At 40.6% G+C, this 25,837-nt stretch overlaps 1 protein-coding gene across 2 annotated transcripts in view; it reads left to right on the forward strand.

The window, feature by feature from the left end:
* Nucleotides 1-17,949, forward strand: part of spg7 (SPG7 matrix AAA peptidase subunit, paraplegin) — a 58,525-nt gene extending 40,576 nt beyond the window's left edge. The window contains exons 11-18 of one of the 2 annotated variants that reach the window (XM_068049261.1): nt 418-520; nt 3,952-4,062; nt 6,266-6,381; nt 7,439-7,595; nt 10,165-10,328; nt 12,291-12,368; nt 15,981-16,206; nt 17,572-17,949. In XM_068049261.1, coding sequence (XP_067905362.1) covers nt 418-520; nt 3,952-4,062; nt 6,266-6,381; nt 7,439-7,595; nt 10,165-10,328; nt 12,291-12,368; nt 15,981-16,181 — 930 coding nt within the window. In that variant the 3' untranslated portion in view covers nt 16,182-16,206; nt 17,572-17,949. The remainder of the gene's footprint in view (nt 1-417; nt 521-3,951; nt 4,063-6,265; nt 6,382-7,438; nt 7,596-10,164; nt 10,329-12,290; nt 12,369-15,980; nt 16,207-17,571) is intronic. The other variant, XM_068049260.1, reaches the window with a different exon arrangement.
* Nucleotides 17,950-25,837: the final 7,888 nt, after the last annotated feature.

Consider the following 25,837-nt stretch of genomic DNA (forward strand, 5'->3'; position numbering starts at 1 on the left):
CAAAGGATAGTTATGTACATTATGTAATTTTCACTCTTTTTCTTGTACCTTTGTATTTTATGAAGCTTTGTGCTGTTGATGTCAAAAGAACAGTTCCTGGACTCTGGGATATGTGGTTTGATTACTAAATAGTGGAAGGAGAAATGCATGCTTTCATACACAAAAATTATAACTGGCCTGTCGAGGCATCGTTGTTGCAGTTCTGATCATGTACAATTTAACTGTGTGATCATTTTAGGTGGAATACCTCATTGAACATCTAGCTTGTTTTGTTTTGTAAAGTAAATAGAGAATTAAAGCTAGTGAGGAACTTGCAACACCCTCTCAAAATAAACTGAATAATTGAACTGTGGTAACTTTATAATTAGTATTGACCTGGGTGAAGTGGTAAACTGCTTGTTTCATTCATATTTGTAGGAAAGGAAGGAAATTTTTGAGCAACATTTGAAGAGTCTGAAGTTAACTCGCCCAGCCAGTTTTTATTCCCAACGACTGGCTGAGCTAGCTCCAGGATTCAGTGGTAAGACTTCAGCATTTACAAGTACTGAGCAGGATTTTATTCTAATTTTTTTTTGTAGTCTGAGCTTACACTGTGTTTCTATAGAAGTTGCTGTACTTGTTGGTGTAAATTTTCTGAACTTGCATATTTCATTGCAATTTTTCAACATCCTCAAATTTCTAATCAAAATCTATTATGCCATCCAAAAGTATCAATTTTAATACGTCCTAATATGTCACACAACAAACTTTGTACTTCAAAATCTTTTAGTTCAGCATATCTATGGGTAGGCGGTGGCGTAGTGGTATTATCACTGGACTAGCAACCCAGAGACCCAGGGTTCGAATCCCACCACAGCAGAAGGTGGAATTTGAATTAAATTAATAAATCTGGAATTAAAAGCTGGTCTAATGATGGCCATGACATGAAACCATTGTCGATTGTTGTAAAAACCCATCCGGTTCACTAATGTCCTTTTAGGGAAGGAAATCTGCTGTCCTTACCTGGTCTGGCCTACATGTGACTCCAGACCAATTAACCACAGCAATGTGGTTAACTCTTACATGCCGTCTGAAATGGCCTAGCAAGCCACTCAGTTGTACCTAACCGCTACAAAGTCGATAAAAAGGAATGAAACTGGACGGACCACCCGGCATCGACCTAGGCACCGGAAACGACAATGGCAAACCCAACCCTGTCGACCCTGCAAAGTCCTCCTTACTAACATCTGGAGGCTTGTGCCAAAGTTGGGAGAGCTATCCCACAGACTAGTCAAGCATAGTCATACTCACGGAATCATACCTTACAGACAATGCCCCAGACACTGCCATCACCATTCCCGGGTATGTCCTGTCCCACCGGCAGGACAGACCCACCAGAGGTGGTGATACAGTGGTATACAGTAGGGAAGGAATTGCCCTGTGAGTCCTCAACATCGAAGTCTCATGGTATCAGGTCAAACATGGGCAAGGTAACCTCCTACTGATTACCACCTACCGCCCTCCCTCAGCTGATGACTCAGTACTCCTCCATGTTGAACACCACTTGGAGGAAGCATGAGGGTGGCAAGGGCACAAAATGTACTCTGGGTGGGGGACTTCAATGTCCATCACCAAGAGTGGCTCGGTAGCACCACTACTGACCGAGCTGGCTGAGTCCTAAAGGAAATAACTGCTAGACTGGGTCTGTGGCAGGTGGTGGGGGAACCAACACGAGGGAAAAACATACTTGACCTCGTGCTCACCAATCTGCCTGCCGCAGATGCTTCTGTCCAGGACAGTATTGGTAGGAGTGACCACCGCACAGTCCTTGTGGAGACGATGTGCCACCTTCACATTGAGGATACCGCCCATCGTGTTGTGTGGCACTATCACCGTGCTAAATGGGATAGATTCCGAACAGATCTAGCAATGCAAAACTGGGCATCCATGAGGCGCTGTGGGCCATCAGCAGCAGCAGAATTGTACTCGACCACAATCTGTAACCTCATGGCCTGGCATATCCCCCACTCTACCATTACCATCAAGCCAGGAGACCAACCCTGGTTCAATGAAGAGTGCAGGAGGGCATGCCAAAAGCAGCACCGGGCATACCTCAAAATGAGGTGTCAACCTGGTGAAGCTACGTAAGCAGCATGCGATCGACAGAGCTAAGCGATCCCATAACCAACGGATCAGATCTAAGCACTCAATGATGGGGGAGCCCAGCACATCAGTGCGAAAGATAAGGCTGAAGCATTTGCAACAATCTTCAGCCAGAAGTGCCGAGTCGATGATCCATCTCGGCCTCCTCCTGAAGTCCCCAGCATCACAGATACCAAACTTCAGCCAATTCGATTCACTCCGCGTGATATCAAGAAACGACTGAAGGCAGTGGATACTGCAAAAGCTATGGGCCCCGACATTATTCCGGCAATAGTACTGAAGACCTGTGCTCCAGAACTTGCCGCGCCCCTAGCCAAGCTGTTCCAGTACAGCTACAACATTGGCATCTACCCTGCAATGTGGAAAATTGCCCAGGTATGTCCTGTACACAAAAAGTAGGACAAGTCCAACCCGGCCAATTACCGCCCCATCAGCCTACTCTCAATCATCAGTAAAGTGATGGAAGGTGTCATCAACAGTGCCATCAAGTGGCACCTGCTTATCAATAACCTGCTCAGTGATGCTCAGTTTGGGTTCCGCCAGGGCCACTCCGCTCCTGACCTGATTACAGCCTTGGTTCAAACATGGACAAAAGAGCTGAACTCAAGAGGTGAGGTGAGAGTGACTGTCCTTGACATCAAGGCAGCATTTGACCGGGTATGGCATCAAGGAGCTCTAGCAAAACTGAGGTCAATGGGAATCGGTGAAAACCCTCCGCTGGCTGGAGTCATACCTAGCACAAAGGAAGATGGTTGTGGTTGTTGGAGGTCAATCATCTGAGCTCCAGGACATCACTGCAGGAGTTCCTCAGGGTAGTGTCCTTGGCCTAACCATCTTCAGCTGCTTCATCAATGACCTTCCTTCAATCATAAGGTCAGAGGTGGGGATGTTCGCTGATGATTGCACAATGTTCAGCACCATTCGTGACACCTCCGATACTGAAGCAGTCCGTGTAGAAATGCAGCAAGACCTGGACAATATCCAAGCTTGGGCTGATAAGTGGCAAGTAACATTCGCGCCACACAAGTGCCAGGCAATGACCATCTCCAACAAGAGAGAATCTAACCATCTCCCCTTGACATTCAACAGCATTACCATCGTTGAATCCCCCACTATCAACATCCTAGGGGCTACCATTGACCAGAAACTGAACTAGAGTAGCCATATAAATACCGTGGCTACAAGAGCAGGTCAGAGGTTAGGAATCCTGAGGCGAGTAACTCGCCTCACTCCCCAAAGCCTGTCCACCATCTACAAGGCACAAGTCAGGAGTGTGATGGAATACTCTCCACTTGCCTGGATGGGTGCAGCTCCAACAACACTCAAGAAGCTCTACACCATCCAGGACAAAGCAGTCCGCTTGATTGGCACCCCATCTACAAACATTCTCTCCCTCCACCACCGACGTACAGTAGCAGCAGTGTGTACCATCTACAAGATGCACTGCAGCAATGCACCAAGGCTCCTTGGACAGCACCTTCCAAACCCGTGACCTCTACCAACTAGAAGGACAAGGGCAGCAAATACATGGGAACAGCACCACCTGCAAGTTCCCCTCCAAGTCACACACCATCCTGACTTGGAACTATATCGTCGTTCCTTCACTGTCGCTGGGTCAAAATCCTGGAACTCCCTTCCTAACAGCACTGTGGGTCTACCTACCCCAAATGGACTGCAGCGGTTCAAGAAGGCAGCTCACCATCACCTTCTCAAGGGCAATTGGGGATGGGCAATAAATGCTGGCATAGCCAGTGACGCCCACATCCCATGAATGAATTAAAAAAATATATTAATCTGTCGTCTTCCTAGGAGCTGATATTGCCAACATCTGTAATGAAGCAGCATTACATGCAGCCAGGGAAGGGGAGAAGTCTGTTGACACCTTCAGTTTTGAATATGCAGTAGAGAAGGTCATAGCAGGTATGTCAATTTTCTATTGAAGCATTTTATGAAGTTTTCCTGGTAAGCAAATAGTGTGCCACCTGTTACGACCGACCGCTCCTGTCAAAGCCCCCAGTCAAAATATACGATTCTGATTGTGGTGGGACCAACGTACTGTTAATTCAATCCCATCGTTCCACAGATCGGCTAACATATCATTTAAAAACTTTACAAATTAAAGAAAGACCCAACCAAATTGTACCATCTATTAACCCCGAATGAGGCTAACCAAACCAGGCGTCTTTAAATCAACAAATTAACTCTTTAATTAGAAGAACCAAATTCTTAAACACTATGGAGATATAAGCAACATTTAAAATAGAAAACATTAGAATCCTTGCAAATTTACAGTCCAATGTTGCTCGAAGTCCTCACAGGAAGTTGCTTTCCTTCTCTAGCGAATTTCAACAATTAACGACTTGCAAACACTTTCAACAGAATCAATTTGACTTTAGAGTTTTTGAGGGATAAAAGATTGCCACAGTTTAACTTCCCTTTCTTCAATTTAAATTACTGGAGATCTCTGTTTTGGCTTGACTTTTTCTTCGAATTTTGAGAGATAATAATAAACAGACTAAAATCCTCTTCCTTTAGTTTAAATGGTTGCGAGCTCTTTTTCAGGTGTGCTCATCACAGCTATATCCTCTGTGTCTGTCTGTGTTAGAACAAACTCTCTCACTAAAAGCCAGTTCAAACTGAATTGAAACAAATGTATCTCATCAGGCTCACTCCCAGTGGCTGTTTCCATGGTATTGAGAATGCACCCTTTGAATCGCAGTCTCCAAATGGCTGTTTCTAAGGCAATGAAAATGCACCTTTCTATTACTCCTGAGGCTTGCCAGCTCTTTAAGCAATACTGATCCCTTGCAAGCCTTAAAGGCAAACCGCATATTCCAGGAAAAAACAAACTACAGGACCATGTCAATTTTCTGTTGAAGTATTTTATGAAGTTTTCCTGGTAAATAAATAGTGTCCCACCACATAATGTGTGGAAGAGACATATAAATCAGGAGAGTTCAATATTTATCTTCATTCTGTATTGCATTAATACAGCACAAGGGTTTATGGGCTGGTTTCCTGAGCATATAGCTGTCCTAAAGTCATTTCTTTATTACTTAGTTGTGAACCCAAAATTAAATGAAGTGATTTTTTTGGTATATTTTAAGACCTAGCAGTTCTTGGTAGTTTCCCAATAAATTTGCGGCAATGACATAACAGTTACTGATCCATTTTTTTCGGCATTACACATCAAGTATATGGATTGTTTTGTACTGGCAATAGGTGTAAACTGACCAAAACTGACAACTTAAAAGCTGGCTGAAACACCAACATTTTAAACCACAGATGTTAGTAATATTTTAGAGATCAGGATCATAATCTAATCTTGAGATTCAGATCATCAGCTACTTAAATTTCAATCTTCTTTATGCTACTTGTCTGAATGTTTTTAATTCGATTGCTGTTTTGTAATGATTCTGAGGTATCTGTTGTATAAAACTGCTTCTGTTGCACTTTAAAAGCTGAAGTAAGGCAGCTGCTGAGAGATAGTTAAGTGGCATTGGTGACCCTCTTCACTAAAGAATGGTGTGTGACACATCTAGGAAAGGAGAAAAGTAAGTGCTTCACATAACATTTCTTGTGGAAGAAGGAATGTGTTCTCGTAAAGCCTCAAATCTTAATATTTTTGTCTCAGTACACAGTACAGTCATCTTAAAGGGAAAGTTTTCAGGGCTATAGGAAAGAACAGGGAAGTGGGACTAATTAGACAGCTGTTTTATAGAGTCTTCACAGGCCTTGTAGATGGTGGGCAAGCTTTAGGATGTCACGAGATGGATTACCCACCGCAGAATTCCTAGCCTTTGACCTGCTCTGGTAGTCACAGTATTTATGTGGCTGCTCAGCTAAGTTTCTGGTTAATGGTAACCCCCCAGGATGATGTTGGTGGGGAATTCCGCAATGGTAATGCCATTGAATGTCAAGGGGAGATGATTAGATTCTCTCTTGTTGGAGATAGTCATTGCCTGGCACTTGTGTGACGTGAATGTTACTTCCCACTTATCAGCCCAAGCCTGAATGTTGTCCAGGTTTTGCTGCATTTGGACACTGACTGCTTCAGTATCTGAGGAGTTGCAAATGGTACTGAATATCCCCACTTCTGACCCCATATTCATTTTCCTCTTAGGCACTGCCAAGAAGAGTACAATTCTTTCCAAGGAAGAACAGAGAGTAATAGCTTTTCATGAATCTGGACATGTTCTCGTGGGTTGGCTTCTTGAGCACACAGAAGCTGTCTTAAAGGTCTAGTTTTTTTTATAATTATGAATCTTGTTAACATTATTACTCTTTTTTTATATGCTGTTATATAAGTATAGTCAGTTGGAATCTAAATGACTGCTGCTTTTTAACAAATATTTAACAGCTTAAACTTGACTTTATGCTCCTGCCTGAACTGCTAATTTGAAGCACAGGCTTGTAATAATTCTGAGGTGTATATTGTGTAAAATTGCTCTAGTCCTATTGTAAGCTTCTTTCTGGGAGGGACTTAACAGCTTATGAACAGTGATAACTTTGTGTGTGCATGTGTTTGTATTTCTTCCTTGACTGCAATGCAACTGAGGAGGAACTGAGGTTAGGAGCTTGCTGCCATCAAGAAAGAAAACAGTTAGGGAACAACCTCATTGAGGGCAACTAACTGTTATAGAGAAGGAAAACTATTATTTCAAAGTAGAACAAGAAAGTAGGATAAGAGGATTTAAGTATAGTATCTTAAACAAATACAGCAGGCTAGGAGAGGCAAAACATTAGGACATGCAGAATAAGTTGGATATTGTGTTGGGGAAGAGAGGGATGTGCTTTGGTTCAAAAATTTGAGTTGTTTTGAGTATCATGTTAGCTGGCGAGTCAAATCCCGGCGATACAGCCGGGTCCAATCCTATTTTCACCCTGTGTTAATGTGCATTTTCTAGGAGAAACCACAATCTATTATTCAGGAGCAGGAATTATGGTTGATTTCCCTCCCTTGCCAAGAGGTGCTATTGCTTCTTGGCAGATCAGAAATTGAGGCTGGGACAACCTGTATCGCTTTGTTTAGAGCTATTAACCCACTAGGCGTTTAACAGAGCTATAAAGCTTTTTGGAAAACAAATATTTATTGTGTTTCAAAACAAATGATAAAATTAAGTATGGATCTCCACACTTATTTTATATTTATGTCCAGAAAATTACAAGGAATCACTCATACAATTTCTTTTGTTTTACATTCTGGACCATCGATTTTAATTTTCTAAAATCATTGAGATAAATTGCAATGAATTTCTGATCTATTTCTTGAGAATTTAATCTTTTTACCTTGTAGGTCTCCATAGCACCACGAACAAATGCTGCACTGGGATTTGCACAGATCCTACCACGAGAGCAACACCTCTTTACCAAGGAGCAGCTTTTTGAACGCATGTGTATGGCTCTAGGTGGTCGTGTTGCAGAAGCTATCACCTTTAATAAAGTCACTACAGGTAAAATTTGCACAATCCCAAATCTAAGACTATTTGCATGTTTCTTCTGATCTGTTGGTCAGTATTTTGTTCAGTTTTAGCCTAAAGGCTAACATTTTATATAGCTTTTATTCAACATCAGCCCTCCCTGAGCACCCCCACCCTTCAGTTATCCAAGTCCCTGCCTTTTTCACCCACCCACCATGGGCAGGAGGAAAAGGTGAATATCTCTTTTTAAGGTATCCTTTATACTTTTTTCCCTACACACCCACATCTGCCTGGGAGGATGGGAGACCCCCTTCCAGCCCTCTACCGAAGCCAATGAAACTGGCTGTTGGAAGACAGCAAAGCAGAGTGACTTTTCCTCCCTGCTCTGTGTGAAAACTATCAGTTGTTGCAATGTGCAACTCTCCTGTCATCTGCTTAATTTGAGGTCCTATATCCCGTCACTATAGAAATGATTTGATGCTTCATTGTGCTACACTGCCATTTGGGCGTTTTGTAAGGTCAGTGAAATATAATATATATTTTTTTAATATATTTTGTCCCTTACTCTTGGAGAGCATCACAACCAAGCTTGATCTTAGCCTCTTCATGTGCACTTACAGCCAGATAATGATAAGAGCAGGAACCTTGGCCATATTTTCACCTCCTTTAATCCAGGGGCACTAAAGTCTATTGTACCACCTCTAATGCCATCCAAGTTGAGATCTGCAAATTCAACATGAGAGACTTGAAAGGTCACAGTTAACTATGTTTCTCTCCCCACAGATGCTGCCAGACCTGCTGAGTATTTCCAGCACTTTGTTATTTTATATTATATATTATTTAAGAGAGATTTGCTTTTCACATCCTCAGTTCAGAGCCAATTAAATATTATTGAAATGTAGTCCCTATTATATAGACAGCTGGTTTGCACGTAGCAAGGACCCCACAAACAAGAAATGAGATGAATGAATAACCTGTTTCTGGTGGTGGTGGTTGAAGGATACATGTTGGTTAGTACACTGGGAGAATGCCACTGTTCTTCAAATAATGCCAGGGGATCTTTTGCGTCTATCTGAAAAGGTAGGATAAACATCTAATCTGAAAGATGGCACTGTCAACAATGCAGCCCTCCTTCAGTACAGCCCTAAACTGTCAGTTTAAATTATGTAGTCAAGTTCATAATGGGACTTGAGTCCATGACCTTCTGAATTGGAGGTGAGAGTGGTGCCACTGAGCCAAGGTGATACCCATAACGCACCTTGGAGACAGAACCTCTGACCTTCCTTAGATTCAGCTGCTCCCTAGATGAGCTCCAAGTCTTCAGTAGAATCATCAATTGAGATATTTAAACATCTGCATTTTTAACCCTGTCTAAAAATTGCTTTGGTTACCTTTCTAAAAGTGCAGCTTTAATGTTAGTTGGATGGGGCAGTGGGTTACAGCATTGTCCTTGCACCTCTAGAGCCTAGACTAACCTCAGATTTGACTAAAGTCTGGCAATTGTATGTATCCTAAGAAAAAAGTGAGCTTCGGCAGCCTGACTTCACTTTGAAGTGAATATCATTCCACAACACTCAGAGGGTGGTGGTGATCTGGAACTCACTGCCTGAAAGGGTAGTAGAGGCAGAAACCCTCAACTCATTTAAAAGGAGTCTGGATATGCACCTCAAGTGACGTAACCTGTAGGGCTGCAGACCAAATGCTGGAAGGTGAGATTAGGCTGGGTGGCTTGTTTTTCGGTCAGTGTAAACACAATAGGCCAATGGCCTCTCTCTGTGTCATAAATTTTCTACGATTTTTTTTCCAGAATCTCAAATCTATGAAACTCCTTATCTTCCCCAGTCTTTCCTTATTCTTACAATCTTCATTTTTTTTAAATCTAAGCTAGGAGTCACATAATCACTTCCTGATTTACCTTGTCTTTCTTATTCTTTTCAACCTTGGTGCTGTTATGAGCACATAGGCCTTTGCCCGGCATCAGTTTTCTCCTTATTTATAAACAGACAATTGTGGCTTTTTCGCAGAGTGGTTCATGGTATTTTGTGTCCTGTTCCATCTATAATGATTTCATGAGTGAATTAGTGATAACCGGCTTATGTGTCAATGAAAGTTGTAGGAGTAGATCATCCACCTAACTTTGTTTTAGGATTTGAATGAGACCTAAATAAGTGGAAAATAAAACAATATGAATTAAAGGAATAGTAAAAGATACCTGTGTATCTAATACACCATATAATGTCACCAGTGTTGACCACTTTCCTGTAACTTTTGTTTTGCTTGGGAGAGCTTTTTGTGCTCTAAGCTTGGGAACTTTATGGAGAGCTGCCCATTGGAAAAGCTGCTTGCATTTCTAGAAGTGCCGCAAACTTTCTATGATTTTTTTTCCAGAATCTCAAAGTTGTGGAACGCCTTATCTCGCTAGTCTTTCCTTCTTACAATCATTAATTTTTAAAAATCTAAGCAAGGAGTCTCATAATCACTTCCTGATTTACCTTGTCTTCTCTCTTATTCTTTTCAACCATGGTGCTGTTAGAAGCCAAAATCTGCGCACATATCAGAGTGCATATTCCTGGATTGAAGCAGTATAATTTTTAATATGCAGGTGCTCAGGATGACTTACGAAAAGTTACAAAAGTGGCTTACTCCATGGTCAAATGCTATGGAATGGTTGAAACAATTGGACACATTTCATTCCCCGATACAGAGGAGGTGGGGGTAATTGGTCGACGACCCTTCAGCCAAGGACTCCAGGAGCACATGGATCATGTACGTTTTATAGTGATGTTGGATAAGCAATGCTATATTTACCACTTATGTAAAGAATGTATGATTGGGGTGAGGAAAAGTAAAATTAGAGAAAATAAGAAGGAAGTGAGGTGACGTAGCAAACCTTTTGCTAAGAATGCACATGAATAAGGAGTGGTTTTCTTTTCTCATGTGGCTTAGCTTATGAAAACCACAAGTTATTTGTGGTGTCGTTGATTTTGTACTTAACACTAGATTGGTGTCAATAGTTGCAGTTTAAATTAACTTTCTTTTGAAGTTGATCTGTATGTATTAATGTAAATTCTAGACCAGGGTTGTCTAACCTTTTTCGCATGGGGTCCACATTGCAATTTTTGTCTTGCATAGGGGGCTGGTGAGACAATTTAAAAAAGATAAAAGCATTAAAGATTCATCTTGGTATTAATCAAAACAACAACAAATGCGCATTTTTGTGAAGAAGCTTTAAATGAAAAGATTAATTTATTGACTTAATTTCTCATCACTACGTTGGACACTGATTTAGTAAGATACTTGGCATTTTTTTGCTTGCATAAGCAATGTTTGCCTACACACATGTTGTGATGTGGAGTATTCCGATAGATGTCCATCTGTCAGGAGTGATCTTGATCGCGCTCTCTCCCCTTCTGTCTGTGTGCGTCTCCTTTCTCTGTCCCCCCTTCTCTCTCTCTCTCCCCCCTTCTCTCTGTCTCTCGCTCTCGCGCTCTTTCTCTGTCTCTCTCTCTCTGCCCCCCTCTCTATCTCTGTGTCTCTCTTTCTGTCCCCCCTCTTTCTGTCTCTCAGTCTCTCTCTCCCTGTGTGTCCCCTTTCTCATTCATTCTTTTTCTCTCTGTCACCCCTCTGTTACTCACTCTCGGTCACGCTCTGTCACTCTCTCTGACCCCCATCTCCCTCTGTCTGTCTCTGTCTAGCCCTCTCTCTGGGCCCCCCCCCCCACCCCCACCCCGTCGCCCCCCCCACCCCAACCCCTGACTGTCAGAGAGCAGGAGTGTTCAGCACAGCAGTGTTGTGGTTGGTCAGTTTTTTAAAAAAAAATAATCGCGCTGTCAGTTTCACAGCTGATGGGTGCTTGGAGCCGGAACAGTGGTTTCCCGACTTCGGACAGTTCAGGGTTTCCTGTCGGGTTCCAACTTTTTTTCTAAAGCCCACTGGAAAACTCCGAACTGTCTGAAGTTGGGAAATCGCTGTTCCCATTTCAAGCACCTATCAGTTGTGAAACTGACCACGATTTATTTAAAAAGCTGCTCTGAAAGAAGATGACAATAGAAAATTTCTCATCTCTGAAATACATCCGCGGGCCGAATGGGAACCTTTGGCAGGCCAGATCCTGGCCCATGGGCCCTATGTTGGACAACCCTGTTATAGACATTAATCCCATCTTACTTTAATGCAATTGCAGAAGCTTACTGACAGCATACCTCGATTTAAAATTCTTATCCGTGTTTTCAAATCCGTCCATGGCATTTCCCCTGCCACCTCCCCACCCCCCCCATCTCCTGTAATCTTTTTCAGCCTCATAACTCTTTGCACTCTTCAAATCCTGGCCTGCACCATTCATGGCTGTGCCTTCAGCTGCCTAGGCCTTAAGCTCTGCAATACCCTCCCTAAGCCTCTCCACTTCTCTACCTCCCTTTTCCTCCTTTAAGATGCTCCTTAAATCCCACCTCTTTGACCAAGCCTTTGTCTGTCTGTCTGAATGTTTCCTTATGGAGCTCAGTGTCAAATTTTGATTTATAATCCTCCTGTGAAGTGAGAGAGAGAGGAGTGTGTGTGTGTGTATGATACAATTTGCAAGCTTCAATACTAGAAACGAACAAAAGATGTTGAGTAGATGTTTCATTGTGAAATTAGTTTGCATCACTTTCATAACTTGAATTGATAGATGTGACCAATAATTGTCTTTAATAATGGATACACACCTCACTGACTTTCTTAATTCTATAGGAAGTCAAATTATTGGTGGCTCAGGCTTACAGGCACACAGAGAGGCTCCTACTGGATAACCAGGACAAACTTCTTGCAGTAAGTTACCAGTTCTCCCCAGTTGAACAGAGAGGAAAAGAAATATTTTAAATGTGTCTGCCTCTCTCGATGTGCTCTCTCATGTGCTCTCCCGCCTCCCTGCTTCTCCCTTTTATGCCATGTTTGGCAATCCACATAATTGGACTTCATGAATACTTTTTCAGTAACTCTCTCTAGTAGAAGACCAGAAATTGCAAATCTTCAGCAGGTTACTTCTACCAAGATCAATCAGAATACTTCAAATCAAGGAGAAGTAATTTTAAATTTCACTTACTGTTCCTGTCAGGTTTGGATAAACAAAATTATTCTCATGCACACCCGGCCACCACAGTACTACACTTTCCAAACTGTCAAAAATGAAATTTCCATAGGCATTATATACAGAAAACAGTATCAGGTGCAATTTGGGTTTGTTATAATGTTGTAAACTGAGTTCAGGTCAAATAAGATCTCATAAATGCCATGTTAGTGGAGAATTGAAATAAACAAGGTCCTTTCTGCAGGAAATGTTCTTAATTATCTGTTTCATTTAACCAGGTGTAGCTTTTGAGGTCCCTGAGGTCTCTGAGAAGAGAAACCACCTGTGTCTAATATGCAACTTAAAAAGCTACACTTGCAGAAAGTAAAATTCGGCCCATTTTAAGTATCTGAATAAGGATGTTGAATTATAATTTTTTTCCTCAAGTGCTTACTGGGTCGGTAGTGATGGGGGTGGGGGGGGGTGGGGTTAACCCTTACTGGTACAGTTTCCATCACTTATACTTTTCTCACTTATCCCAGACAACTGCCTATATTGGATTGCCATAAATGTCAGTTACAAAAACGGGGCTTCAGCCGTATTAAACGCACCATTTCGGACAGTTCAAACAGCTGTTCGCACCAAAGTGCAGTTACCTGTCATTAAGTCCTTTCAGGCAGGCACAAGTGACAAAGCTTGTTGAAACTCGAGCTGCGTTTACAGTACCTGCTGCACTGGTGAAACTGACCAGACTGCTGCGTAATTCAGCCCCTTTCAACTCCATAACTGAACAAGGTGAAATACTGTCACTTCACATGAAGCTATCGATCTCATATAGCTTGTCTGTAGCCAGGAATATTTTTACAAATATAATGAGAAATAATAACAACATAGAAGCTGAGAATTCCTCTTGCGATCACCAACAGCAAATTCCATCTAGGAGCGGAAGAGAGACTGTCTACGTGAGGCTCCATGAGAAAGAGGGGGTGGAGATTTGAACTCAAATTCCAGTGCTGACAGTACTTGATCAATGCTAAGTTTGAATTTCTGAAGCTGTCAAATTCTACTTAAAATTGATCTAATGAGATATACCAGCCATTCTGTGCAGCGGGAAAATCATGTTTGCATGAACACACCTGCTATAAATGGTGGGGACCATTCTGAGAGGAATAGTCCTTCTAGTGATCCCACCTTCTACCCTTCGTAAATTTGAGGTCATCCAAAACTCTGCTGCATGTGTCCTTCCTGGCACCAAGTCCCATTTACCCATCGCCCCTGTGTTCACTGAGCTACACTGGCTCCCGGTTAAGTAACGCCTCAAGTTTAAAGTTCTTAACCTTGTTTTCAAATCCCTCCATGGCTTCATGCCTCCTTATCTCTACAATCTCCTCCAGCCCTACAAGCCTGCACGATATCTGCGCACGTTATTCTGACCTTGAAAATCCCCAATTTTAATTGCTGCACCTTGGTGGCTGCGCCTTTAGCTGCCTCGACCCTAAGCTGTAGAATTCCCTCCCTAACCCTCTCTGCCTCTCTACCTGTCTTTCCTCCTGTAAGACGCTCCTTAAAACCTACGTCTTTGACCAAGCTTTTGACCACCTGCCCTAATATTGTCTCATGTAGTTCAGTGTCAGATTTTGCTTCATAATTCTCCTATGAAGTGCCTTGGGATGTTTTATTATATTAAAGGCACTATATAAATACAAGTTGTTGTTGTAGGTGTAATTGGAAAGTGAATGAAGCCAGCAGTGCACAGTCCTATATTTGATAAAATCTTGTCAAAATCTGGGTTGTTTGCATCAAAATAATTGTTTTAGTTTCTTCATCCAACCTTTGGCAGTGAATTTGTAACATTTTTTTTTTGGCATGCTCACAAGCTTTAACCAGGGACATGAACCCAAGCCAAGAAAAAGGAAGGTGAACTAATTTAGATTTAACTGTTTCCTGTAGAGGGGAGGTTGGTGAATGTGTGGAACAGATTGCCAGGAAACCCATCGGGGTGGATTTATATCAGCAAATTCAAGAAGGAACCAGTTTAGTTTTTGTTAAAAGAAATGATTTGAGGGGTATGACATGCTATAAAGTTTAAACTTTAATATTGGTCAAATGGACTGTAATGATCAGTTCTGGTCCTGTACATTTCCATTTTCTTAATAAAGTTTTTTAATGACTTGTAAAATTATGTGGAATCCATGTTTTTTGAATAAACTGTATATTGTTATAACCTTTCAACTTCTTGTTGATTCTGAAAGGCTTAAACCTACAGAATGAGATGCCCAGCACTTGTTTAAAAATGTTAAGTTTAATTGTTTAAAAGTGCTTTTTAAGGATGACAGAATTCATATTAGCTGGCTCTGCATTATATGAATGTGGAAACAAACAATTAAAAAAAAACATTGTGCTCCTGTGTAAAATTTTGTTTCCCTTTTACCAATATTTTGCCTTCAGTCCTGAAGGCATTTACTTCTGTTGGGTACAGTTCCACAGACATTGGTTTATCTCTGTCAGCCCGCCTAAACAGTCATTATTCATCTATGGTCCCTGATAGAGAACATCACCAGGCTATTTGACTGCAGTGGCATTATAGCCCAGCTCGTTCCTGTCTTTACCTAATGTCCATCTGTGATATTTAGCTGGGTGAGAACTCTGGATTTCTTTGTTCTCCCTCGTTCAACCAAAAATACTGAAGTCATTACCATCACCCCTATTAGGTTGAGCTACCTTAGCTATTTTGTATGACTCAAACCAATCATCTAGAAGGACAAGTTGTTGTAGTTGTGGTTGTAGTAGTAGGAAGAGAAACCGGAGGAGGTGTAATTGCATCCTGTCACCTTAGACAAGGGCAGCAGATGCATGGGAACACCACCACCTGCAAGTTCCCTCCAAGTCTCACACCATCCTGACTTGGAACTACATCGCAGATCCTTCACTGTCACTGGTCAAAATCCTGGAAATTCCTCCCTAACAGCACTGCGGAAATGCCTACACCACATGAACTGCAGTGGTTCAAGAAGGCAGCTCACCATCCCTAATTGCCCTTGAGAAGGTGATGGGCAATAAATGTTGGCCTTGCCAGCAATGCTCACATCCCAAGGACAAATTTTAAAAAAAACTTGCGAGCTCAGTAGTATTTTCACATGGTCAATGCCCTTGCATGAGGATGGCTTGCCATGGTCAGTTATAACTGCTCCAAGAGGTATCTGTCTAATTCAAACTTTTACTCTGGTTTGTTGATTGAAATTCTACCAATCAAATTACACTCAAATTACTGTGTGTCATTAATAGTTTTTTTTGAACCTAGGAATGGTAATTTGAATTGTGATTTTTTTTTTTAAATGTATAATATATTCTAAGTTCTCTAATTTTAATTTTAGCTTTCAAATGCACTCATGGAGAGAGAAGTTCTAAATTATGACGACATTGAAGTGCTTATTGGTGCTCCACCTTTTGGCCCAAAGAAAATGATTCCACCCCAGAGCTGGATTGAAGCTGAGAAAGATAAACAAGATACAGGAGAGGATGGACCTCCAGCAAGGCATGTACAAGATGATGAACAAAACCTGCAACCAGTTTAAGATGGCTGCTTAGAAGTACTAAATGGTGAATGCTGTTGTCTTGTAAAATGAAGGATGGGCAGTTAGGAATTTTGGTAGAGCTGGGATTGCAAGAAACAAGGGACAGTTGATTGAATTAGAATTTGATTGGTGTTAACTACTGATGGACACCTCAGTTTAATGAAATGGAACAAAAATGTTGCTGTATGACATTTTGGACGGGTTCTGTGTAGTTAATGCTGAATTACAGAAACTACTTCTCATGCTCTTTAATGCAATAGATTGTGTTTTTTTAATTCAAACAGTGCTTCTGTTTATCAAAGTATTTTAATAATATGTAGCAATGGAATTTGACCAGCTAAAAATAATACTGTGGCACAATATTGAGGAATCTATTCCAATCATATGTTTTAGCTACACAATGTTTTATTTTATGATGATTAGGATTAAACTAAAACTTAGGGTACTGAAGGCTATGAATTAGTTTAGTCTCATGCTTTGAATACAGCCTTAAAAGCACAAGTCTGTAGCTTTTGTTTCCTCCCCCAATTTTCTTCCCATCTTTGAAGTGCAAACTCATGCTGGGGTATGGTTCGACAAGTACCTGCAGCTCTTTGATAGCTCCACCAAATAGCCTTTCTTCTTTAGTCTAACACTTACCAATAAAGGTCATTGGATAACAATCGAAAGTGGGAAACCTGTCCAATTTCCCCTCCAACCTGGGTGCACTGAAGTCAACTTTAATGCTCCAGGTACTGTAGTGATTGAAATTGTCTAATTCTGCACGAGATTAGGGATCAAGTTTAGGAACTCACTGGTCTGTATAGATTATTAATGTATTGATCAGTGCATTTATCAGCTAGCACATTTGGGAGCTGATGCTGTAATGTCAATAGATTCAGATGATAAAGCTATAATTTCCTGGAAAGTACTTTTGGATGAACAGTGGCCGTCTCCATTGTGAGTGCACATCAAATATTGTATCCTTTTATACACGAATGGGTTCTGTGAAGTGATGTAAAAATGTTGACAATCTAACTTTCACAGAATTAGAGTGAAACAACTTGAAATATTGCTGTTATTTTCCTTTTCCTCTGTTGTAACCTCGGGCCACTTAGTCCAAATTTGTAATCCTCTCTGCTGTCCTGTTTCAGCAGCTAGCTCAACACATAAAACATTAAAAATGTAAAACCCTGCTCTGTATGTTTCACTGCCATGTCACATGGTGCATTGAAAACCCACAGGGGAATCAATATTGTGGGGAAATACACAAGTGTAGTTCAGTAACATGAGCTGTTTGTAATCCATTATTTGGAGATCATTGCATTTCATATAAGAGCCAATTACAACAGATGTTGCAGATCTATTTCAAGCACCTCTTCAGTAATGTTTTTTGTTTTTTTTCATTCAGGAACAAGTTTTCCATTTTTTTTGGACTAGGACATGGACTTGTATGTTAGTTACTCCGTCAGTAGTTGGATAATTAATAAAATTACATTGGAAACCATCTGTTATGGTTAAAAAAAACCAAAATGCTTTGTTTTTGATACATTTATCTGTAAATTGTGTTCAAATGGATTATTGTGAATATTTGTACAGTATAATAAACCATTTAATATTTGTCATTGTAAAATGTGCTACTATACCAATGTTTCTAACTGCACATTGAAGATTGTTAAATTTATCTGAGATTGGATTCCCAAGTTTACTAAAATACTGTTCAAAACACACATGTTGCATGTATAGGGCACCATAATGTCCTTAAATAAGTTATTTTTCCAATGAAGTACTGCAAAATCTTAAATTATTAAATTGTTTAAAACTAGTTGAGATATTTTGAATTTCTGCGCTATTGCGCTTTCTGCTTAAATAAAACCTTTCATGTGCGAGAGCCCTAGATTAGTACCACACATATTTCGGCATGAAATTATCAAAAAGTCGAAGAAAGCACCTTCCTTCAGATGAGATATTAAACTGAGACCTGGTCTACGCCCTAAGAAGGACGTAGAAGTTCCCATGGTGCTATTCAAATTAGAGTAAAGGAGTTCCCTGTGCTCTAGCTAATATTTAACCCTCAACCAACATCGCTACAACAGCTTATCAGATCATTTATCTCATTTCTGTTTGTGGGACCCTGCTGTGTACGAATTAGCAGCTATGTTCCCTACAATTCCAACAGTGACTACACTTCAAAATACTCCATTGGCTGTAAAGTACTTTGGGATGCCCTGTGCTTGGGGAAGTTATAAATATAAATGCAAATTATTTTTTGCCCAATATTTTGTCTATTCACTACCTCATTGCTTTAACTCCCAAAATATTTTGTAACAATATCCGGTTAGTAAAATATCTCATCCCAGGTGGTAATTGGCCGTTCACACCAGAAAGATCCCAGGTTTAGTCACTAACCTGGACTAGGTTCACTCTCCGGTTAATAGGTCAGTCAGTATTTGTGCAGAGAGGAAGGCAGGATTAATGTTTTGAGTCGACAAAAGGTTGTTGACTTGAAATGTCAACCCTGTGTTCATCTCTATAAAAATCCTCCCTGACCTGCTGTGTGTTTCCAGCATTTTTGGTTTATGGTTCAGATCTCCAGCATCCATAATGTTTTGCTCTTTGCCTAACACATCTCCCTGGAGTATGAAGGAAAAAAATCTTCAACTCCTATTTTCTATTTAGTGACTAAAAACAAAACTGTGTCAATGATTGAGGACAGGATTGGCTCTGCTGTAACAGCCCAAGTTCAGAAAGCGTGCCAGCATTCAATGTCTAGGCTCTGCAGTGAAGAATTGATTCATGGGAAAGGAATGGCAAGGCTATTTGTATCAATATTTGTACCATCATGTATTGGTGCCCTCAGAGGAAAGAATACTTTCTTGGTGAGGGGGGAAGAAAAGTGAGAAATATATAATGGGGCATATTAGACCAGTGAGTATTAATAGGCTACTTGTTCGGAGCATTACATCTAAGCTCCATCCTTGCATCACCCATGCATTTCCTGCATCATGAGTGATCATATGTGCAGGATTATGAATCATGACTGGGTAACCTGTCTTATTTTGTTATTTCCCCTCCTCCTCATTCCTCCTCCAAAACCTGTAGTTACTGTTACTAACTCAGCATCTCAGCATTGCTGCCCTATTATAAGCCAAAAACTTGGGACATTTTTGTTCAACGTGGTTCACCAAATATTCAATTTAAAAGAAATCAGCACAATTCAGATTGGTTTTGTTTAGTATGTAGGAGAATGACAAATGTCTTGAGCTGAACCCCATTCTCTGTTGTTTGATGACTGGAAACAGCAGAGACCTTAAGGTCAACATAAACATAAATTTAACCCGAAAAACTCAAAGCACCAAGCCAGAAAGAGAATTGACAGGTTGAGCTATGTATGTGAAAGTTGAACCTCTTTTGAACAATGTAAAAGATTTGCTCAATTTCAAAGGATTACACTAGAGTACAGATGCTGTAGAGAAGGCATAATATAATTAGTTATCAATAGAGGATACATGGAGCTTACTTGCAGGAAAACAGCTGTATCACGTAGTAAATGATACAATGAGGGATGTGGTACAAAAGTGGTCACAAAGGATACAGTGGAAGATACTTTGGTAGGAATCTCCTTTCGAGTATCAGAGTCAACACATAGTGAGTAGTAAAACAATAGTTCAGATATCAGTTTAATTATATTAATATTCTTACCAGTCCCTTGAATAGTAGAGAATCAAGGTACTAGCAAGAATGAGGAACTGAAAGAAATTAATAAAAAAGTAGCACTGGAGAAATTAACAGGACTGAAAGTTGATAAATCTCTTGGACCAAAGTGTTAAAAGAGGTGGATGTAGAGATGGTGGATGAGGTGGTCATCTTCCAAAATTCTGTAGATTCTGAAAAGATTCCTGCAGATTAGAAGGTAGCAAATGTAACCCCACTATTTAAGAAAGGAGGTGGAGAGAAAACGGGGGACTACAGATCGTTAGCCTGACAGTAGGGAAAATGCTAGAATCTATTGTAAGGGATGTGATAACTGGGCACTTAGAAAATAATGGTAGGATTGGGCAGAGTCAACAGGAATTTATGAAAGGGAAATCATGTTTGACAAACCTGTTGGGAGTTTTTTTAGGATGTAACTAGCAGAATGGATAAGGGGGAACCAGTGGATGTGGTGTACTTGGATTTTCAGAAGGCTTTTGATAAGGTCTCACACAGGTTAGTAAACAAAATTGGAGCATATGAGATTGGAGATAATATACTAGCATAGATTGAGAATTGATTAACGTACAGAATACAGAGAGTAGGAATAAATGAGTCATTCTCAGGTTGTGACTAGTGGGATACTGCAGGGATAGTGCTTGGGCCCCAGCTGTTTGCAATCTCTATCAATGATTTGGATGTGGAGACCAAATGTAATATTTCCAAGCTTGCTGATGGCACAAAACTAGGTGGGAATCTGAGTTGTGAGGAGGATGCAAAGAGGCTTCAAGGGGATTTAGACAGGCAAAGTGACTGGGCAAGAACATGGCAAATGGAATATAATGTGGAAAATGTGAAGTTATCCACTTTGGTAGGAAAAACAGAAATGAAGAGTATTTCTTAAATGGAGAATGGGAAGAGTTGATGTCCAAAGGGACCTGGGTCTCCTTGTTCATAAGTTACTGAAAGCTAACATGCAGGTGCAGCAAGCAATTAGGAAGGCAAATGGTACGTTAGCCTTTATTGCAAGAGGATTTGAGTAAAGACACTTGCTGCAATTGTATAGAGCCTTGGTGAGGCTGTACCTGGAGTTTTATGTGAAGTTTTGATCTCCTTACCTGAGGAACGATATATTTGCCATAGAAGGAGTGCAATGAGTGTTCACCAGACTGATCCCTGGGATGCGGGATTGTCCTATGAGGAAAGGTTGAGGAGACTGGGCCTATATTCTCTAGCGTTTAGAAGAATGAGAAGTGATCTCATTGAGGCATACAGGGCACGACAGGGTAGATGCAGGATGTTTTCCCTAGCTGGGGGATCTAGAACTAGGGGACACAGTCTCACAGAGTGAGAGGTAGGCCAGTTAGGACTGAGATGAGGAGTAATTTTATCACTCAGAGGGTGGTGACTGTTTGGAATTCTCTACTCCAGAGGGCTGTGGAGGCTTGGTCATTTAGTATATTCAAGACAGAGATCAATAGATTTCTAGATATTAAAGATATCGGGATATAGGGATAGTGCAGGAAAATGGTATTGGGGTAGAAGATCAGCCATGATCTAGTTGAATAGTGGAGCAGGCTCAAGGGGCCAAATGGCCTACTCCTGCTCCTATTTCCAAAAAAAGAGCTGGCTAACTTATCATTGGCATTGAAGGCTATTAGGATAATTAGACTCAGATGTTAAAATACTCCACTGACCACAATGGTTTGTTCCTGTGGTGCTTGACCTGAGACAATAGTAAGCTAGAGTAGAATAGTCTTAAGGAATGAATTTTAATTTTGTTCAAATGCTCTTGGAAATTGGGTAGAACTTTCCCTCAAGACATTAAATTGGAAGGGTGGAGTCCATAATGGGGTAAATTGTAGAAGCACCAGTCTTTTGAAGCAAACAAGTTTTTCTCATTTAGTGCTTTCTGTTTGTAATTTTTGTTCCAATAAGTAAGAGGTGATGGCAAGTTTGCTGAATGCAGCCAGAACAATAAGTGATGGATGCTCTCAAATTTGATCTTAAAGGGTTATTGAGAGTGCAGAAAGGTTTGAAGAAAGTTTATTAGACAAGTGTCTAAAGTGACAATTTCCTCTCACCTATTGCATATTCCAGCAAACTCCTTTAGTAGATGCCTTTGTACCTCTATTTAGAAGGACTAATGTGCACAGCCAGGTGCAATCGTGTGAGGCTTTGTCACCCGTATTCTGTTCAGAGATTTTGGACTGATGCACTTTTGGAGGTATATCTGCAGCAGCCTTTGAGTTCACCGCATAAAAGTGAAAATCTGGCTGAAGATCTAACAATTTTGGTGTTCAGCCAGTCTTAACTTTGTAGAACCCAGCCATGTTCCTTTGCTTTTGTATGTGATGGATTCTAGTGTGAAGTAGATCATCCTCGTAAAGGTTTACATAGCTTTACATACTTATACTGAGTCCAGATAGACAAGGTGGATTTTCTCTGCAACTCAAAAACATTGAAAAAAAGTGTGGAATTTTATATGCCGCAGGAAGTGGCCTGCTAAAGGATATGCACCTGAAATGATCACTATTTTAACCATAAATGCTGATTGATTTGCTGTGTTTTTTCAGCTCTTTGGTTTTTTTCAGATTGCTAGCATCTGCAGTATTTTGCTTTTTACTTGCATTGACGGACTGTCATTATCACATCTCAAACATCTCATGAATGTAAAATTATTTTAATTATTTTGGAGTGCAGTGACTTATATAGGCAAATGAATTGACCATCATGGGCACAACAAGCTTCCACAAACCACAATAGTGCTGGTGGTTGAGGGAGAGATGTTAACCAGGATATGATGAAAACTCTTTGTTCCTCTCCAACTGGTACTATGTTAATGTGCACTTGTACCATTAAAACAGGCAGATAGAGCCTCAGTCTAGCATTTCATCTGCAGGATTGAACTGCTTGCAATGTAGCAGTACCCACCAGTGCAGTGTAAGTCTATACTTCATTCTTTCTCCCAATGCCATATACTCTACCATCTCACTCCTAGAGTTCGAATACACAAACATTTGACACAAAGGCAAAAGTAATAAACAACAATTTGTAATTATAAAGCACTTTTAACATAGTAAAATGTTACAAGAGTTATCAAACAAAATTTGACACCAAGTAAATAAGGAGATATTAGGGCAAATGACCAGAAAATTGGTAAAAGAGGTAGGTTTTAAGGAGCATTTTAAAGGAGGAAAGACAGGCAGAGAAGTTTAGGGAGGGAATTCCAGAATTTGGGGCCTTGGCAGCTGAAAGCACAGCTGCTAATGATGGAGTGATTAAATCGGGGATGTTGATGAGGCCAGAATTGGAGGAATGCAGATATCTCTGAGGGCTGTTGGGTTAGAGGAGATAACAGAGATAGGGAGTGGTCAGGCCATGGAGGATTTGAAAACTAGGGTGAGAATTTTAAAATTGAGACATTGCTGAACTGGGTGTCAATGTAGCTCAGTGAGCACAGGGATGATGGGTGAACAGGACTTGGTAGGAGTTAGGACACAGGCACCAGAGTTTTGGACTACATCAAGTTTAGGGAGGGTAGAATGTGGGGAATGGACTAGGAATGTATTGGAATATTCAAGTGTCGAAGTAACAAAGGCACGGATGAGGGTTTCAGCAGCAGGTGAGCTGAGACAGGGATGGCGTGGAGTGATGTTACCAAGGTGGAAATAGCCAGTTTTAGTGATGAGGTGGATATGTGGTTGGAGTTCGTGGTAGGGACCTAAGGCAATGACTTTGATCTTCCTAATATTTAGTTGAAGGAAATTTCCACTCATCCATTACTGGATGTCAGGCAAGCTGTCTGACAATTTAAAGACAGTGGAGTGGTCAAGATGGTGTTATGTAGAGCTGAGTGTTGTCAGCTATTCTGCCATAAACTACCACTGGATAGAACTAGGCTTTCCTATATTACTCCACTGACTATATTTCAAAACTGTTCCATTGGCTGTAAAGCACCTAGGTTGTGGAAGGAGGTATATAAAGGCAAGTTTTTTTTGTTTTGTTTGCAGAACACTGAAATTACTAGTAATGATAAGTAAGGACGAGGCTTTTTTCCAGCCTCACTTGCCACAACTAAGGAATTCATTGGATAAATAAATTCACTTTAATCCCCAAAAGATCATCAATTTTGTTAACATGTTATTTCTATTTTACCTATTTTCCATCCTTGAGGCCTTAAGTGATACTTTCAATTGGTGTCATATTGAGCAATTTTTTTTACAATGGAATTGTACATCTTTGGGCTTCTAGTCAAGATCCCAATAATCTAGGCTGTCACCCATGTCCCAAGTGTGAAAGGGGTAACCTATATTTTATGTATCTTCTGGAAATACAGTTTCTTAATTGCCATTTCATTACTAACCATTATTTTCTGAGCTGACAATCATATCAAACACTTCAAGTGCAGTATTAGAAATGCTATCAATCTGTGTCTCCAACAATGAAAACACGTGTGAACAAATTACTTTAAAATTTCCATAGTTATTTTTCCATGTTATGTTTACCCTAACCATTTAGCTACAAATTTTTCTATTCACTTATGTACAGTACATATTTGTATCTTCTATATTAAAAAAAATTTGCCTCTTGGCACCACCAAGTGGTCAATTAAAGAAATAGAATGCTTGTACAAGATGAACCAACCAGCCAATGAATGTCACATGAGCATATAACACAAGTTCATTTTCACTTCCGTCACTATTTACATAGGAAAGACAGGACTACAAAATATATGTATAATTGTAGCAGTGTAAGCCAATACCTTTAGACACAGAAAATTGATAATTGATATAATTGATAAACTTCTAGGTTTAGTACAACAGAGATTAATAAATTATGCATATAATTTGCTGTGCATATGAGGCAGGGTATTGAACATGAATTCATTAAAAACTCATGGCTGACCATTTTTCTAAAAATTGTAATTTTGTACAGATACATAAAATATAGTGCAAAACAGCACAACGCTAAAGGTCCTGAAATTAGAGATGCTATGTTTTGACATGAATGGCTTTCCAGCCTAGGTTTCAAGTACATGGACAAGTGATCTTAAAAAACCTTTGGTATCCAGTTCATTTGGATACGTTTCAGGTGAGGTTACGTCAATGAAAAGTAGACTGTCGGTAATTTAAACTTCAAATAGAGCAGCAGTGAGAAGTTGTTTCAACCTTGGTAAGAGGAATAAGGAAGTCTTTTTTTTTCTTGTAAGGCTAGAAATTAAATGGTGTAGAAGAGCCAAGAATCTACGTCATTTTGACAATTTCCAGTTTCCTGGACTTAACCGCCGCCTCTTCACATTGGACGTCCAATCTCTCTACACCTCCATCCCCCACCAGGACGGTTTGAGGGCGATCTGCTTCTTCCTTGAACAGAGGCCCAACCAGTCCCCCTGCACCCCACTCTTCTTCGTCTGGCTGAACTTGTTCTCACATTGAACAACTTCTCCTTCAACTCCACTCACTTCCTTCAAGTAAAAGGTGTTGCAATGGGTACCCGCATGGGTCGTTATGCCTGCCTTTTTGTGGGATATGTCAAACATTCCTTGTTCCAGTCCTATTCATGCCCCCTCCCCCAACTCTTTTTCTGGTACATTGATGACTGTATCAGTGCCATTTCCTGCTCCTGCCCCGAACTGGAAAACTTTATCAACTTTGCTTCCAACTTCCACTCTTCTCTCACCTTTACATGGTCTATCTCCGACACTTCCCTTCCCTTCCTCGACTTCTCTGTCTCCATCTCTGGGGATCGGCTGTCCACTAATATTCATTATAAACCACCGACTCCCAAGCTGCCTCGATTACACTTCTTCACACTCTGCCTCCTGTAAGGACTCCATTCCATTCTTCCAGTTTCTCCGTCTCCTACGCATCTGCTCTGATGATGCAACCTTCCACAACAGTGCCTCTGTCTTCCTTTTTCCTCAACCAAGGATTCACCCACTGTGGTTGACAGGGCCTTCAACCATGTCTGACCCATTTCCC

This window comes from Heterodontus francisci, chromosome 17, assembly GCF_036365525.1.
Source record: "Heterodontus francisci isolate sHetFra1 chromosome 17, sHetFra1.hap1, whole genome shotgun sequence".
NCBI classification, from domain to species: domain Eukaryota; kingdom Metazoa; phylum Chordata; class Chondrichthyes; order Heterodontiformes; family Heterodontidae; genus Heterodontus; species Heterodontus francisci.